Below are 18,291 nucleotides of genomic sequence, written 5' to 3'. Positions count from 1 at the left end.
GACACCAACTGAAGAAGAATTTACCGGTTAGAAAAACAACAGGAGACAATGCGACATGAAATGAACATGTATATAAAAAAAAAATGTTATGGATCATCAGGTATTTAAACTGTTTTCATGCACTTGTATAGAAAGTTGTTCTGAATGGTTTTTTTGTTATTGTACAGATATTTGATACATGATTTGCAGGGCAGAACCAAAAGGGGAAATAAAGGATAAAAACATAAGCAAATATTTTGTGAATATTTGTGTACGTCTACAGAAATATTACATTACTGTACTCTATATCAGTGAGAAACATTTTACTCTAGTATAAAATTTGGGTGCAAAATTCTTTCTTTAAAGATTTTTGCACCCAAACACCCAAAGGCGATCACTGTATGCTAAAGAGACTCTTTTTCAAAAAGGAATAGATAAAACACAATCTACATGAACAAGAAATAACCCACTAATTGTATTTTTCAATGGCACAAATTAATTCACAAATTTAGAAGTCCCTGTTGTTACTAGATCAATACTCATTCCCTGTAATTCAGTTTGAACAATTTTATGTCCTTAAAAAGTCAAAAATATTCAGAGTGATCTCAACTAATAATGATAATATTGTTCATCACAGCGAGAAAAAAACAAGCAAGCAAAGTACAGTAGGCCAAAGTACAGTAGGCCAAAGTACAGTAGGCCAGAAATAATCATGCATGATGCAAGAGAGCAAAGCTTGCAAATGAACTTCACATGAAGGCTCAGTTTTCACAGCTTTTTCACTTTGTAGTTTTGCACATTTTCTGTTGCTCTGGGTGAAATAAAAAAAACTAAACATTGTTTATGAATATTTTAGTGAGAAATTTTCATATTAAATGTGAACTTCAACCCAAACAGTTGACCAAAGGTACCAGGGTATTTTCCACTATCATAAGAGGGGCGTGTCAGTGTGTGTGTGTGTGTGTCAGTGTGTGTGTGTGTGTGTAAGAGAGAGAGAGACCCCACTAACAAAAAAAAGTCGCTCCACGTCCCTGAATCACTGACTTTGGGTATAATAAAGCCAACTCTCGTTATAACGAGTGGATACGGTGTAAGGAACAAGCTGGATTGTTGTTTAATCTCATGGGGGGTGTGGTTTAAGGGTTATAATAAGGTTACGTCATGAAAGGAGACGTGATCACGTTGGGCAATGGTACAAATGAGTCAGATAACAGGAACTCACTGAACATTTCGTTTCTTCTTGTCACGTTATCTCTGACAGACAGCACTCTGTCGCCGAGCCCCTGCCCTCTGCGGACGTACAAAGTGTGAGCTCCTTTAGTTTAAATGCTGCGGTCAACCGGGGAGGGCACGTTCAGGAAGTCGGTCACAAAGCGAAGAATGTGAAAAGCGAAAGGATGTGCTCCACGGAAAACAACCCAGAGCTGCAGCCGACATGTAAGTGAATATTTGCGACTGTCGTCCGAGCTCGGTGAGTACGTTGTCATCGCAACGATCAGAAACTAGGCAGCGGTTACTTGGAGATGGCATTAAACCTCCAGAGGCACCGTATACAACCGAGCAGGGGACGCTGGTGGGTTAAGAGTTGCAAGCGCTGTCAGAGGATGAACGTGCCAAACGTTGATTATGTGGTGTCTTTCTATCCTCCTTCAGCGTCCGACCCGGCTCTTCTCCTGGAGCTGAAGACCAGGCGACCTCCGTCCTTGGTGGAGAGAGCTGGACGTGAAACCTGGAGTGTTGACTTCTCTCCGGATGGAGCTTGGTTCGCCTGGTCCATGGGACACGGGATCGTCTGGGTCGTCGCCTGGCCTCTCGACTCCGAGTAGGTTTTACTGTATATTTAATCCGCACGTGATGCATTCAGGTCGCCCTCGAAGATTCTGGTTTCCGTGGAAGGTGGTGGTGGCAGGTCCTGCACCGGCTTTTCGAATGATTGATTGATTTTTATTTTTTATTTTTGATTAATTGTGGCACAGAGGCGCCCGCAGGTAACAAGAACACTTGATTCGAAATGAATACAGTGACGGAAATACCGGGGACACTCAAGTGCAGCCCTGTTCCTTCTACAGAGGCTACTACACAAAAAGTGTAAACATCTTTTTATATACAGTAACTGTTATGCAAAGTGACGGAATCTTTACTTAATCCAAAATATATCGGTAAGTCTAATAGTATTAAAAATATATTTTATTTTTACCTAAAGTAAAATGTGTGTAGTTTTATCTGTAGTAATACCGAACAATATGTGTCAGTTACTCTACAAAATCTACAAAATAAATAACTGAAGCGTTAAAACAAGTACTATACTCGCATCAAAAAGACGAATAACATAGGTACATTAAAAGTGTACTCGAGTAAATGTCCAAACTGCTCTTATACAATGACGCTGGGCTTTGTAAGATTAACAGTAGCACGGGTGGGGTGGGGTGGGGATGGTGGTGGACAATCAGATTTAACCCCTTGTTTTCTCTTTTAATACACGCCTGTATTTATGTAAGAAATCAAGCCACCTGGGAAAAAGTATTACTTCATGTTCGGCTAGATCAAGTAAACAGTTAAAATGTAACCTTATGATAATATCCTTTGGCTTCTATAACCCGTCTCTGTCTTGCACAACTCCACAATAATGATCACAGTCCATTTCTGCACTGGCTTTTGTATTATAAAGATCCAGTGTTTAGTGTTATGTGTGGTTATGAAAGTAAATCAGTATGTGAAAATATCCTCATGCAACTGAGCAGTATTTTGGAAATAAGGCATGAATGCGATAAAAACTCCAGAAAATAAGCATTAAAAGCATCTATTGTTTAAAGTAAGACCAGATATAGATTTTAAAAATAGCTTTAAGTAATGTCATTTATTCCTTTTTTCATTTATTTATTTATTAAAAATTCTAATTTTTCTGTATTTAATATTAAACTTTTGGGTCTTGCTGTTATGCCCTACACCCCCACACCTCTAAATTAGGCCCCTGAAATTATAGTATTTTTCTGTCTAGTGCCCACAAAGAATTTCCCTTCGGCTCAGCAGTGTTCATTAGTGCCAATTTGTTTGAAAAATGCTCAGCACTGCTGCCAATACCACACAAAATAACAAAACAGTACTCTTTATTTTTTTCTTTATATTTTTGTTGCAGTAAAGAATTGTTGCTCCATGAACAATGTTTGAATTTCCCTAAATAATTAAATAAGGCAAAAAAAATGTGACTTACAACTTTAAATACTCAGTAGATTTTGTTGGTACATTTGATAAAACATATGGAAGGAGGCAGAAGAATGCAAGTGGATGTATTCATTCCAGCTATTATTTTAGATTAACGTGAAAGAAAAAAGCAAAACATGAAGACTCAAATTTCAGCTCTCAGTTTACCGTTTAGTTGTTTAGATCTGCTGTGACCAGCAACACTTGAAAGCTGCATCATTTAATCACCAACTCTAGCTTCACACCGCCTACACTGGAGTTTTTTATGGCATCTGCACTCTTGGTGCTCCTCTCACCCACAGAGAAAGTCAAAATGGAGAGACTGACAGAGGAGACAAAAGCTTCAGTTGTGGTCACCCAGTGTGGGGGCTCGCCTTCGGGCCCAGACCTCCAAAATCAAATGCAACAGCGTGTCCGGCTAAAGCACGATCAGAAGGGAAAAACAGCCTGCTTCTGGCCACGGGCTTGGAGAACGGGGTGATCAAAATCTGGAACGTTTTAACAGGTGAGATTTTTATTTTTCTGTGACTGTTAGTTTTGCTTGGCTGAATTAAATGGATTTTCAAATCGCTTGTTTTTTCTTTTCCTTTCCTCTAGGCAGTGCTGTTTTTGATCTCCACGGCCACGAAGGGGTTGTAAGGGACCTGGTGTTTCCTCAGAATGGGACGCTCACACTCATATCATCCTCTCGGGACAAAACTTTGAGGATATGGGACCTGGCTCATAAAGGTATTTTTCAGATATTTATGAGAAATACCTGTGAGTAGCAGTCACAACCGTCTTATTTTTAAAAAATGTTTTGGACAAAATATAATCTACATATTTGGTGCGTCCTTTTTACTTGGGCTCAAATTGTTTTCTTGCAGATAACCTTAGAACTGCAAGGCTTTTCAGCTGAATTTTCAAATGTCAAAGTACACCTCGAGCTTGCCTGATCACCCATTTAAAAAAAACTGTTAAATATTAACTGTCACGTGTCACCAAACAACTCTGGAGGCTTTGCAGACAGGGTCTTAATGACTGAAGCTGTCTATTCATTACTTCACCCCTGTTTAATCTTGTGAAACTCAGCTGAAATAAACCTTCTGTTCTAATGTAAGAGGTTAAAGCTAGCAGATGGCTGTGCTTACACATTCAGGAATCAGGAGCTGAGATGTACTGTCATTTTAAAAAATAAAGTAAAAATAATGAGGCTTTGTAGTCTCTCGTCTACATTTACATCCATGTTTTTCCTGTCTGTTTTAGGGAAAAAGGTGCAGGTGCTTTATGGCCATAAAGACTGGATTAGTTCCTGCTGCGTATCATCTGACTGTAGCATGATTGCATCTGTCGGGAGATTTGACAGGGTGAGGTGTTTCATTGCAAAAGTACCGTATTAGGTCATATTCATCAAGTACTGAGCACTGTAAAAGATAACTTAAGTAATTTGTTTGTGCATGTAAAACTCAAACACTTGTAAATGCTTAATGTCTCTAAGCTTGCTGAATGTGTCCTTTTGTCCTTCTTTTTATCAGTTTTTAATGAACATTATCAACATGGATTTGGGCGACCCTGTTCATTCAACTCTGTGTCAAATTTAATGTTGTTTGTCCACAAGTCTAATCAGGAGAATGGCTCAAAGTGTGTGATACAAATTGTCTAAAAGGGCAGCTTTAAATGCAATCCTGCATCACGTTAATTTTTCTAGGACAATGAAATTAGTTTGAAGGTATATTCAAATATTTTCCTATTTGAATTCTTGCTCCTAACAAGTTTGTTGATATTTGCTTATGTAAAGTATTTAATCTTCTGCAAACTTCAGTTATTTTAGTGGTGTTTTCTTTTGACAGCTACCAGTATTGATGGATATGAGTTGCACACGTCCTGGACAAATTATAGGAAAAACCTGAATGCTTGATCTCTCCACTGAGCGTGGCTCTGTTATGCTGTGGGGCTATTTTAGGACATGTTGTTTTGAGTAATCATCTTTATCTGGTGATGAAACAGTTCTGTCCTCATGGGGGTGGTCTCTCACAGGATGACAATATCACTATCTAAAGGCTCTGGTTGGTTTGAGTATGAAAATACAGAGACTTATATTTTATGTCTTTAGTCAGCTGACACCAACCCAGTTAAACACCTATAGGAGATATCCATTTTCAGTGAAATTATCTGCTAGTGGGTGCTTCTGAATATCAATTGTAGTGGTCTGTTTTACCTGCTCCTGCTATTAAAATGTTTTTAGGCCATTTAGCATTTTCTAGAAACTTCTGGAGCACCAGGAAGTCTTAACACTCCAGTCAAACTGGCAATTTCACATATTCTCATTTTCAAAGGAAAGCAGACAGCATAACGTTGTGTAATATTAGACTTTAAGAGCATAGTCACTCGCTGCTGCGTGGTTCAGGGTGTCCTGCTGACACCAAGCAAGTACATCACTGACAAATTACTAGCTTTTGTAAAAAAAAATTTCAGTTCTGCAGCAATTAATTACCCCAGGGACAAGCTACTTTGAGCGTCGACTAAACCTACATTAATTTTCCAAATTAAAAACAGCCCTTCCAGCAAGGTATAAAGTCTCATTAACCCTGCATGATTATACTTTGATCAGATGGTGTGTCTGTGGAGTCTACGTTCATATACATTCATCAGGAACCTGACAGGAGGGGCCCACAAGACCGTGTACCTCCTGTCTTCTTGTGACTTCTCTCCTGACGGGGCAATTCTCGCCACTGCAGCCTTCAGCGGCTCCAGTTGGTGGATCGACCTCTGGGACCCATACACAGCAGAGAAACTGGCCACTCTGGCGTGAGTTTGTACAACTTTGAGGGTTAAAATTGTGCACAAAGACTCCATTCTATGGGTTACATAAGAAGACCGCAAATTACTCAAATAAACGGGTTGTTACCACTGAGTTTAAGTACAGAAGCTTAAATCTGTGAACCAAACAGCCCACACTGTCATTATCTCTGTTTGCGTATGACACGGCATGTGAAAGTATGTCCTAGTGTCCTTGTCTTTTGCAATCTGTTTTCTATGTATACTATGTGGAGCGTCTGACTTTGACTTGGTGCAGTTCAAAGTCATCGCTCTTTCTCTTCTGCACAGTGACTACTTTGAAGATTATGGGCAAAACCAAATATCAGCAATACAGTTCTCTCCAAACGGTCTGCACTTGACACTTGTGACAGACGACAGGTCAGTTATCTGAAAATGCTATATTATATAACTTAAATGTTTTACACACTGGAAAGATGCTTTCAGACAGATGTGTTGCGTTTGCAGAGCTCTTAGGATTTGGGAGCTGGGGGAGAAAGGGATGGTGATGGAGACGAAAAGAGACAGAGACTCTAATGGACTGTGCTGCAAGTACCATCCACAAGGGGGAGTTGTTGCTACGGGGTAAGGATGCTTTCATTTCAGCATAGATTCACAATATTACAGAGGGTGGTCGATAGACATTATATGCCAAAATTCAGTTTACCCCACTTCCTAGCTTTATTTATTTTATTTTTTTATAAAGTATATTTATACAGCTAAACTTATCCATGAAATTAGGCTCTCATATCATTCATTTTTAGTCAAAAAACCCCCAGTTATTAAGCTGTTAAATATAATATATTGGTGGGGGGATCAGATATGCAGATCCATCTAGTGCAGTGGCTCCTTTGAAAATACAAAAGTGGCTGAAAGCAATTCAGTATCTAAAACTCTGTTCTAATACATAATGTTGGTAAATTACAAGCAACGATTTTGTCTTTTCGAGTACTAATAGTCAAAGCTACCTGTCGGTACCATGGTAACATCAATCTTAGGCTTGAGATAGTACGGAAGTTTGATTCATTTAAAGGTGAAAATGAGACCTGTCTTTACATTATTGACACCATCTGATTTGCATTAGACGCATTAAATCTACAAGCAAAATTAGGACCATCCCTGAACACACCAGTCTAAAGTATCTTTGTGAAAACTGGCCCCTGAATAAACATGCAAATGTGTCTCTTTTGGCAGAACCAGAGATGGCCACGTGAGGTTCTGGAGGGCACCCAGTGCGGTGCCCAGCTTGTGCCACCTGTGTCGATCTATCCTGCGCCACTCTATCTCCACGCACCAGATTGAGGCGCTGCCCCTCCCCAAGAGGATCCTCGAGTACCTCACATACAAAAACATCCCCGAACGCCTCAAGTCCTGCTGCTCCTCAGATGAAGAGGAGTGGGAAAGTTAAATAGGAACTTTAAAAATAAATAACTGACATTTTCAGCGATTAACTATGATCCTAAAAACGCCTTGTATTTTCTGATAACAAATGCTTTGAAAGCTTGATGAAGCAGATTAAGCATATTTTAAGATACTTTAGATGCAACATTCCTGCACTAAGATTTCATTTATTGCACTACTGCGGTACTACAAAGCATACATTCAGTGTTCACATTGTTGACTTGAATAACAGTTTTATACTATTAATTTATTGTGTAAATATCAGATATATATACTTTCTAATTCCTGTGTTTACCATTATATGCACTGCTAATGTACTGGCACATTAATATTGCAGCAACTGGACTTATAAGAAAGGGTTTTATTAAACTGATTAAAACATACACATGTTCAATGACTTTTTTTTGGACAATGAACTGATTACCTGGTTGCAGTGATACTAAACTGAAAATAGGATTTTTCAAGTCCACCTTTTAAATCAAAAGTGCCAAAAGGATCTTTTGTTTCGTTTTTCCACTGTGCTGATCGACTTCCATCTTGGTTCTGTATGCAGATGTGAGTGAGTCAGATAGCTGCTAGCATTGTTCCAGACATCTTTTACACTGCCGCCCCCCCCACTGTGGAAAAAGACCATCGTTGCATTACTGTATCTAAGGTGCTTCGCTGACCACGAGCTCTCTCACTGCCTGGAAAGCTGCAACCATGGAGCTCAGCTGGATCTTCTCGCTGGTTCCCGATGCAAGCCGATGTCTGAAGAGATGAAACATGAGCAATAATGGAAATAAAAAAATTTGCCACAACGTGTGGAAATCAACATGTTGGTGTCTTTATTATATTAACATGACTTGTTACATTGTAAATATTTTTTTAAAAAGCATCACACTTACTCTACGTCGGCCAACTTGATGAGCAGACTAATCCGAATAGCGGGAGGAAAATCCACTTTAAAGAAAAAACATTTTTAAAAATTAGATACTTTGCTTTTGATAGTAAAAACAGAAAAACTTTCATTAATGCACAAACTTGTGAGCTTAAAACTTTAACACTGAACACGTCACTAACCGCCAACCTTTCAGTGGGTTTTAAAGTGGCCCCATTGCGTGTTTTCTTTAACATGTGCTGTTACTATGGTTGACACTCATGTTACACGTGGCCAAAGACTGCTCCAAATACTTTATGGTTAGGGCTGGTCTGTGAGCACAGCAACCCCATCCACCTGTTCAAACCTTATGTTTGCGAGAGGCAGCCAATCAAATGTTGGCATAAAAGGAGGGTGGCTTTTGTGCTGGGGTGCTTAAATTAAAGAAAGAAATAAAAACGTGTGATTTTTTTCCCCCCCTTGCATGTTCCTTACCTCTGTGTACAAGCAGATGAACCTCAGTGAGAATATCATGCAAAGCCAAACCTTTCAGAGTCTTCAGCTCAAGGATTTCTTTCATCCATGTGTTAAAGAAATGCAAGATCATAAACTGTACTACTAATATGAATTTTTGTTCGTTAACCCACCATTCAAAAAAAAAGTCACCGAATCTTTAAAAACATTTGCAAAGCATTTAGGTACAGCTACCTTCTATTAACCTAAAGTTTTATTTGCAAGAAAGAAATGTTCTTTCTTGGAATATGCTAAACTTCATAAGAAATGTTCAAAGTATAAAATGGCATAGTCAAAAACAAGAAATGTGCAGCTTTCGTAGAACTTAAATATAGGATACGGTTGTACGCTGAATTAAAGTCTTTGTTGAGGCACCAGTCGAGGATGTTGGCTATATCTGAGCGGAGGGGGTGCCCTGTGCAGGTGTACACTGTGTCTTCTGTGACCTTCCCATAGGCCATACTGGTGCTCTGAAATCACAGAGATGGATGACATGCAGTACAGTCTACCCATCTGCAGTTTGGATATATAACATATACTACTCATTGGCCACTTCATTAGATATGCCTGTTTGAATTCTTGTTAATGCAAATACAATCACATGCTAGCAACTCAATGCATTACGGCATGTAGACATGGTCAAGACAACCTGAAGAAGTTCAAACGGAGTATCAGAACGGGGAAGAAACGTAACCAGAAACTGCTGGTCTACTGGGACTTTCCCACACAATTGTCTCTGGGGTTTACAGAGAATGGTGCAAAAAAAAAAAAAGGAGGAAATATCCAGTATGTGGTTATTCTCTGGGAGAAAATGCGCTGTTGGATGTTAGAGAAGAACGTGCAGCTTAACGGAAAGCAATTTGTGCTGTAACACTGTGATGACAGGGTCAGAATCTGGCTTGAACACATTGAAAGCATGGATTTATTCTGCTTTGTATCAACAGTTCAGGCTGGCGATGGTGTAATGTGTGGGAGATATTTTCTTGGTACACTCTGTGTCACAAAGCTCAAATCATCTCAGACTGGTTTCCTGAACATGACAATAAATGTATTGTACCTAAATGGCCTCCACACTCACCAAATCTCAATCCAATAGAGCCTTTGGGATATATTGGATGCGAAATGTAGTGGAGATTTACATCCTGAATGTGGAGCAGAAAAATCTGAAGCAACTGTGTGATTCAATCATCTCAATATGGATCAACACCTCAAAGGAATGGTACAAAGAAATAAGGCAGCTCTGAAAGCAAAAGGGGGGACGCAACTAATGAAGTGGCCAGTGGCTATATTTTCGCTGTTTAAAAACGGCCACACTGAATATGACATCCACATCTTAAACAACGCTGATGATGAACTTCTGGCCATACCTGCAGTATGTTGAGCGATCTTCTCATGTCACCTGTTGATAAGGTCACAATAGCCTTCATTCCATCTGGCGTGATGTCAATACTGTCACAAAAAATAATGACATAATCAACTATTTTTAAATCATATCAACGTTAAATTAAAACTTGCGACATGAACACATAATTGATGACATTTAATAAATAGAGCAATCAAAAATAATTCCAAGTCTGTTCATTAATTTCTTCTATCTCAAGTTGCATATAGCAATAAATGTGAAACAATGAGAACATTTATTTCCTATTGTGGCATTTGTTGGTTTTTCAGGGCCTGGTACAGTTGAGAGGCCAGGGTTGATGTTGCACCCTGATTTAAACTGTTTTCAAACACACACAGAGAAGCCCTAAACTTCTAAACATTACCCAACAGAAACGTAACATAAGAACAAAGACTCTGGATTTTAAACAATCTTTAATGTGGTTGGTATTATGTTTGTCTCTATTAAAATTAAACTACCATAAAAATTAGAGAATGCTCACTTACAAGGAAATGAACAAAATTATAAATTCAGCAGGGGATCAAATAGTTATTTCTCTCACTATACGCAAATTAGCGGAGCCCAGGGAGGCCAACAGGTACAAATACATTTGGCAAGTTCATTAGCAATTCTGGGAATAATTCAATGAGATGTAAAAAAACAACAACAACAACAACAACAGTAAGTGGAGAGAAAGCATTCACACATTAACTCACTTCTCCTGCTGGATAACGTGCTCCAACCGAGGGATCATCTGGTCTGGCGAAAGCGGACCAAAGCGGAACCTGGTGCAGCGAGATTGCAGGGCGGGGATGATCTTGGAAAGGTAGTTGCAAATGAGACAGAATCGAGTGTTTTCTGTGAACTTCTCAATGACTGAGACAGAGAGGAAGGGTGGGATGAAAGCAGGGAAACAAGTTTAAAATGTAAATTCTGGCAACATCTTAGTAAATAAAAAAAAAACCTCCACTTTTTTGAATAATCTATCCTAAGGACTTGCTTAATGTTGCTAAGATTGTAAACCACCTCACTGAGAATTTAGAATTGACAGTAATATACCAATAATATCATCCACTCTTCCTTCACCATGCATCTATTTAGAAATATAAAACGGCACTGAGCAGCAATAGATGCTTTATAAATGAAATATGGAAACATTATTAGAAAAACACAGGTTGGACTAAATTTACAAAATATCTCACAGTTAAATTCAATAATTATTTCCACTCTTCTGCAAAGTAAAGCTTTTTAAATAAATATCCAGGTTTAAAAGTAGATACACTGTAAGTCAGCAGCAGCCAAATTGCCTGCTCACTGAGCCGTGTGCCTCACAGTGGGTAATGCCTGAACGAACAGATGGCTTACCTCGACGCAATGCATTCTGGGCATCCTGGGTCATGGCATCGGCCTCGTCCAGTATCACCAACTTGAAGCCCTTCCTGAAGGACAAGATATATAAAAAAAGCAAAGGCAGCAGCTTAAATTTCCATTGCACTTCTTAACTGCACATAAAAGTATTGAGAACACTTATTTCTGGTCAAAATCTCTACAAGTGTTTTAGTCTTACTTGAAGATGGTCCTGGTGCTGGCAAAACTCAGAATGGGACCTCGTACTACATCAATACCTCTGTCATCAGATGCATTGAGCTATAAACCAAAATTAGTTATATTTTAATGTAAAATGGCAGAGTTAAAAGTTCAAAAACCTTTACAATTCAGCAAATCCAAATCTTCTAATGAGGAGTTGTAACATACCTCCAACACCATAGAGTTGAACTCCTTCTCTTTGTACAGCTGCCTGGCAGAAGCGAGTATGGTTGAGGTTTTTCCTGTTCCAGGTGGGCCATAGAACAAAAGGTGTGGAAGCTTGTCCTCACTGATAAACTTTTGGACTGGAAATAAAAAGAACAAATGAAAATCTGTTTAAATACAAGTAACCAACATTTCTATAACAATCCACATATGCACCCCCCTTGAATAGTTTGAAACATAAAAGTTTTAAGCCAGCTGACTTAGTACCATGACTCATTAATGACAGTGACGGTATAACCACAGTAAACAAGCTCAAGAGTCAAAAACACTGGCAGATAGCATTGAGTTTATCAGTTTATTACGTTTTAAAAGTAGTTTGATTATCCATAAGTGTCATGTTATACAGTTTTATAGTATTGTTATTCTGGCAGTCCACATACTTACTAGTGCTCAGAATATCTTTGTGTGAAATCAGATCATCAAGTGTCTGTGGTCTGTATTTTTCAACCCTGAAACAGGAAAACGCACACACACGCATTCATACTTGCAATAACTACTGCGTTTACAGCAAGGCAAATAAGCAACCTCGAAAGAATTTTAAAGAAAATTATTGAAACGTTTACGGACACATATGATAAGCGCTGACAAACGTTGACATATCACATTACATATGGCCACTTTTTAGTTCCGCATCCATATTTTTTTTTCGTAACATCACCCTTTATTATAAACAAAACGTCAACCTTACAGTACTTTCACCGCAGTCAGAAGCTGCAGGTTTTCGGTTAACCTGTTGCTGAAGTGGCACCATGTTAATGCTTGATGGACTGATAAGATTTACGTAAGCCGAACTGAAGACAAGCTAATTTCCTTCCATGTTACAACTATGCGTAATAACTAACGTCATTTATTATATGTATATAAAGCTAGCAATTCACAGAATGCATCAGTCTACTCAGTGCAGCGAGCAGCTAGCTTGACAGTAGGCATGTTAGCTAGTTAGCAATAACTTTTTGAACCATTCTGTGATAAACAGCGAGTTTCAGCTCACCATGGTAAATTTCTGGTCTGTAGCGGCGCTTTACTTGTAGAAGCCATGTATCCTACCAAGCATGAATATTACGCCAAGCTGAGCAAAAGGGTTCCAGAGTTTAAGCCACTGCGATTACTACTGTTGATGGCCCTGTTTGGCGCGCTCCGCAAACAAAACGTACGTCACACGTCACCACGTACAACCAATGGAATCACATTGTCATTTTCATGGGCGGAGTATCGGTGACTTGTTCTCTGCTGTAAAAAAATAATAATAACGGGATTTAGAAATTGTAACAATAAAAGATACACAATATCAAACATCATAACAACGAAGATATATATCTCCTCTTTAATTTTTAAATATTGTCTCTCCCATTTTGAACAATTCCTTGCCCTAATCAGTGAAAATTAAAATCAAACTCAGGAGTAGGTTTTTTTTCCCAACAGCAAGAACTACAAGTCTTTAAAGTCCTAATCACCAAAATAAAAGAAAAAAAGTGTTCTGGCTATCTTGATTTTTTAAATAAATGTCACGTGTCACTAAACGTCTTGTTAAATTTAAAAAAAAGAAAGTCTACACCTTTCCTTCTTAGATGTAGTTTGTTCACTTTTATACGACACTGACATCTTAATCTCATTATAGTTTATCTTTGTAAGTGTTAATATTTAAGCATCTTAACACATGACAAAGAGTGTCACAAATGTTTTCTACATGTTTTTGCATTTATTTTCTGTTCTGGTAATAGTGCTGACAATAAAATACACATATCTGTCCATATGTCAAAAAAGTGCAGTGTGCCCATATATTTATCTAGAGCCTGAATTTGAAATATCACCTAACCTATACTTTACACGACAGGTTTCTCTGAAACATTTTCTTGATCATCATAGGTTAGTGAAAAAAAGTTGTGAGCAGTAAAGTACCCAAGATTTTGTTTACCATCTCCTATCTCTTTAATCAGCTTGACTTCTCAGATTTGTTGCTGGCAACCTCCAAAGCATCTTGATTCCCAGGCTGCATTATACTGCATCAGTCAAGGATAACAATTTAATATCACAGCCTGCATTTTGACAGCATTCAATCCTTAATGTTTGGTTTATTTTTTTTTTCCTGCAACTGCTGTTTTTGAACAATCCAGTTTCTATTTGTAATGTCTGCGTTATAACCTATATTCTAACTGAGGAGCCTCACTGTGATCAAGATCTCTTCTGCAAATTAAACCTGAGCACAGAGGAAGAAGAAATGAGATAAGGCACACAATAAAAAACAGAAGATTCTACTCACATACAAACATCAACAGGCATAGTACAGAGTTGTCTCACTAGGCCAAAATTAAATGTCTCACATGAATCAGTGGAAAAGAATATTTGTTTTTCCATTTAACTTTAAAGCATATTTAAATCATTCTCTAGAAATATTTTGAAGGGGTGTGTGTGGCTGTGGACTGCAGGCTATATAAGTGTGCACACAGCATGAGCCTGTAGTAAACTAATAGATATCATACATATTCAGTAAAAGGACATCTTTGTTTCAAACATGTAAAAAGGGATAGTTTTGTCTCTAACCTCTAGCCTGGCGTTTCAAGCATAGTAAGCTCTCTACTCTGCTCTGTAATCTCGCGAGAACGGCCCCTCACGGTGGTGCCTGGGCGATGCGATGCTGTTGCTGTGGGTTTGATTGACAGGAAACATGTCGGTGTGGTGGGAGAGAACCGGGATGCAGCTGCTGCCTAGGGAGACAGGGAGTACCTGCATCCAGTCCGCACATCAGCACCTTTAAAACCAGCAGGCTTTTCCCCGATGCGTCTACTTATGGTGCGCTGAACAGCTTCTTCTTGTTCTTTTCTTTTTTTCCCCCCCAAACATACATTTGAAAGAAGTGGAACCCAATGGATGCAGACCGCGTAGTCCCGCTTGGTATCTTCATACTGTGTTTGATTTAGCCCACAACCAGAGACACCTTGATGAAACAGCAGGAACTACGAGGACTGTTGTTGCAATGGAGTCGATTCTCTCACGGCTCAAAGCCCGTCTCTAAACCTTCAACATCTCGTTTCATGGCGTTTTGCAGGTTGCTCCGTTCCGTGGGTTTCACCACGCTCTTTTCCTGAATAATCATCAATATTTTTCCCCCTTGTTTTTGAATTAATTCATTCCTTTTTTGTTAAGTGCAACGGAAAAATAACGTCCACTGTTCACAAAACTATGAACGAGGAGATGACAAAAAGCGAGGAGCAGCATCTTAGTTTGCAGAAAGCCTTGCAGCAGTGCGAGTTGGTGCAAAATATGATAGACATAAGCATTTCTAGTTTGGAGGGTTTACGGACCAAATGTGCCACATCCAACGACTTGACACAAAAAGAGATACGAACGCTTGAGGTAAGCACCCTTTGAGCGGAATCATCGGATTTCTGCTGTGCATCTACATTCAAATCAATACGGGGGGGTGGGGGGCTGCCGCCGTTTGTTATTTATTTCAAGGCCACTATGCATAATTTTTATGTGTCTTTTCTACGGCAGACTGCTTTTCTGCTGCCACTGCATAAATATATAATGATTTCAGCTAAAGCCCACTGCTATCTGTTTTGTGCAGTGCAATAAATCAAGAGGCCACGGGGCTGCAGTGGGCTGTTATAGACTTGCGCATTCTGCAGGTGGCGGGGAGAGAAGGTGGCTCTTCTCCACCAGAATAATATCTGAGGCAGCCGAGGCCTATAGGCAGCCCGTGTTTACAATCCATTAGCAATATGCCAGCCTGCGCATCTGTTCTCGCAGCCAGGCCCTGCCGTTATGCAAGGCTGGCAGATTACTGAAATTGTTACAAAATATCGTTATCCGTTAATTGGCCCGTGGGGTATTCCGTAAACTGCGTTACGTAATGGTCATGTTGTGTGTTGAGATATCAGGCTGCCCTTTTTGAGACTACTTAGACCAGTCGAACAAACCCCTGTTACAGGATATAAAGATGCAATAAAGTGCGATAAGCTCACTGAAAACTCACTGTAGACTATTGAGCACTGCAGACACAGCACGGCATTTAGGGCCTGTAAGAATGTTATTGTGATGTCTCATGAGATTGAAACAAATACCATTAAGTGATAAGGTCTCCATAAACTCACCACTGAGTCTTTGTGTGCGCCATCAACAGACTTTAAGTCCTAGTGGGAAAATAATTAAGATACTATGTTAACAAAATACCAAGAAATCACTTGTGAGTGGCACATACTTAATCTCATCCCCACAGGAATATGAGACTGTGCATAACACATAAACATATTGCAAAGTATCGATGTCTGAGCTGTTAAACGGAGTTTGCAAGTGCTGGACAGGGGACAGGAATGTAATCCAAGTGAAGAGATAACTAAATATATAAAGTGCAAATGCTCTGCCAGCAATGAGCAGGCTACACTGTGAAGATAAATGTTCACTATGTTCCCTGCATGCTTTGCAAGGCGTTTTGGATTACTAGTTATAAGCATTATGGGGGTATTATTTTTATTTCACCAGTAAAATTAGCCTGACAAATTTTTGTGAATGGATTTATCAGAATGGTTTTATTGATTGTGTCATAGTTTGACCTATTTCTCCAAACTTAAGAAGGGTAGGGATATCCTTTTAATTTGCCTAAACCAAAAGTTAGGATATACCCAAGCTATGTGTTCAGTTCTTTTCAGAAAATTTTGGCATACATTATTAGCATGTTTGTAGCAACTGTGCTGCATGGCTAATACCTGTATAAAACGGACACGTTGGTTGAAGGAAAAATAATCTTCTCTCAGTAGCCGAGTTAAAGGATTGTATTTGGAGTGCGAGGAGCACCGCTTTCTCTGTCATTTTAAAATTATGCTTAACTTCAGTCTTCCACAGGTTGTTAGACAGGTTGTTACATTACAAAGACAGAGGTTTTTCATATTGACACTGAATTTGAGAGACATTATCCTTTAAAACAAGAGTTTTCAAAGTGCAGCTTGCTGTAAAGCATGCACAAACTTACATTCCCACCTTAAAGGGATCTTGCAAATTTTTTAAACATTACTGGTGCTACACACTGTTTCCATGCTGTTGCTTTGTTAGTGTAGTTTGTATCACTTGTTCTACTCAACAGGAATGCAACAAGCAACAGGGGTAGTGTAAGCCATTTCTGCATGGCGTTGTAATCCAAGGAAAATTTAGGCTAAAAAAAAGACAAGAAGGTGGTTACAATGCAGGTTCAAAACATTCACTTATTATTCTGTTTGAACTTTGAAGCAAACATTGGTCTGTGGAAACATTTCTTCACAATTTTACTGAACACCTAATACCCTTTACTAGCTTCAATGGAATAAGCCAATCAGAGTTAGCATTTTGAATTTTCAGCAAAAGCTTTGAATAAAAGGAAGTCGCTATCAGTTTTTTATCATTCAAAACTAGGATGAACATTGGAACATAGGAAATCATGGTTGCTGACTTTATAAAGTTTTTAAACCTGAGTCACATTTAAATTGCTCAGCAGAGTTATAGGGAAATTATTATTGATTAAAGTAACATTGATAGCCTTTTCAGTCCATTAAAGCTCTGTCTGTATACATCAACTTCGGAGAAAGAATTTCTACTTCTTTAGCTCATTACACTCAACTATCAGTGGTTGTTGTCACTCCCTTGTTTGCTACAGCCAGAATGTCACACATACATCTTTGGTTAATGTACAGTATGATTATGGATCAAGTTTTCCTGTTGTCCAGCAATAAAAAGTTAGTCTCGTAGATGGTTCATCAATTACTGATGGAAGTAACACATTACAAACTAATGCTTTTCTGCAATCACATGATAGTCATTACTGTTCCTAAATTCACCAATTTTGATATAGTTAACAAACAATTATGTCACTGACTTTAATCAGGATAAGTGGATAATAAAAAGTAACCAAAAGTATTTTTTTATAAGTTCTTGTACAACAGCCTTGTTGTATGTAGGAGATAGAAGAAAAATATCAACGTGACCTGTAGCTTTTGATAGGGAAAGATTAGAGATCATGTGTATGTCCTCTATAGGACAAAAATTTGGGTTGTTATTTGGCTATGTTTTCAAAAGTTTAACATTATACTGTGACCTGTAGTACATAACTGATTTTTAAGTAAGAGCTCTGATGCCAGGTTCAATCTAGTCTTAGTTTAGGGTTGTTTTCTCTTTTTCCATATTAAGTCATAGAACTCGATAGTGGTGATGTCTGGAAGCTTTAAATGAATCGGTTAAAGTAAGTAGTATAGTACAAATTCTGCAGTTTGACAGCCACGAGTTGTAAGTCTGTGTAGATATTTTGGTTTAATGTTGTTGTTGTTTTAACAGAAATTGAATTAATTAGAAAGAAAGACTTTATCATCAGTAAGAAATTATT

General features: G+C 38.6%; 3 protein-coding genes across 7 annotated transcripts in view; 2 read left to right on the top strand and 1 right to left on the bottom strand.

Annotated features, from left to right (window-relative positions):
• The first annotated feature begins 1,162 nt into the window (after positions 1 to 1,162).
• On the top strand, positions 1,163 to 7,760 carry wsb2 (WD repeat and SOCS box containing 2). Of its 3 annotated transcripts, none has more exons than XM_085295295.1 (9): positions 1,163 to 1,416; positions 1,633 to 1,801; positions 3,483 to 3,685; positions 3,778 to 3,909; positions 4,426 to 4,526; positions 5,771 to 5,967; positions 6,268 to 6,357; positions 6,445 to 6,561; positions 7,171 to 7,760. In XM_085295295.1, the coding sequence occupies exons 1-9, from the start codon at positions 1,377 to 1,379 to the stop codon at positions 7,382 to 7,384; spliced, it is 1,263 nt and encodes a 420-aa protein (XP_085151421.1). In that variant the 5' UTR covers positions 1,163 to 1,376; the 3' UTR covers positions 7,385 to 7,760. The 3 variants fall into 3 exon arrangements, with proteins under 3 accessions (XP_085151421.1, XP_085151422.1, XP_085151420.1); XM_085295296.1 differs by lacking the exon at positions 1,163 to 1,416 and adding an exon at positions 1,420 to 1,552; XM_085295294.1 differs by lacking the exon at positions 1,163 to 1,416 and having other exon boundaries at positions 1,584 to 1,801.
• On the bottom strand, positions 7,525 to 13,144 carry rfc5 (replication factor C (activator 1) 5). The gene is made up of 11 exons (XM_085295297.1): positions 12,934 to 13,144; positions 12,327 to 12,391; positions 11,886 to 12,022; positions 11,698 to 11,777; positions 11,496 to 11,569; positions 10,847 to 11,006; positions 10,117 to 10,198; positions 9,090 to 9,219; positions 8,732 to 8,809; positions 8,265 to 8,319; positions 7,525 to 8,127 (listed from the first exon to the last, which is right to left on the bottom strand). Exons 1-11 carry the CDS (start codon positions 12,978 to 12,980, stop codon positions 8,028 to 8,030), a joined length of 1,008 nt encoding a protein of 335 aa, XP_085151423.1. The 5' UTR covers positions 12,981 to 13,144; the 3' UTR covers positions 7,525 to 8,027.
• Positions 13,145 to 14,555: 1,411 nt separating this feature from the next.
• ksr2 (kinase suppressor of ras 2) overlaps positions 14,556 to 18,291 on the top strand; it is a 118,094-nt gene continuing 114,358 nt past the window's right edge. For all 3 annotated transcript variants that reach the window (XM_085295289.1, XM_085295290.1, XM_085295288.1), the window contains exon 1: positions 14,556 to 15,296. In XM_085295289.1, coding sequence (XP_085151415.1) covers positions 15,123 to 15,296 — 174 coding nt within the window. In that variant the 5' untranslated portion in view covers positions 14,556 to 15,122. The remainder of the gene's footprint in view (positions 15,297 to 18,291) is intronic.

This window comes from Mchenga conophoros, linkage group LG12, assembly GCF_057382185.1.
Source record: "Mchenga conophoros isolate Kocher_MC1m ecotype Shallow Benthic linkage group LG12, M_conophoros_male_GT1.1, whole genome shotgun sequence".
In the NCBI taxonomy this organism is placed as follows: Eukaryota; Metazoa; Chordata; class Actinopteri; order Cichliformes; family Cichlidae; genus Mchenga; species Mchenga conophoros.
Note: the sequence above shows the minus strand (reverse complement) of the source record. Positions and strands in the feature narration are given on the sequence as shown.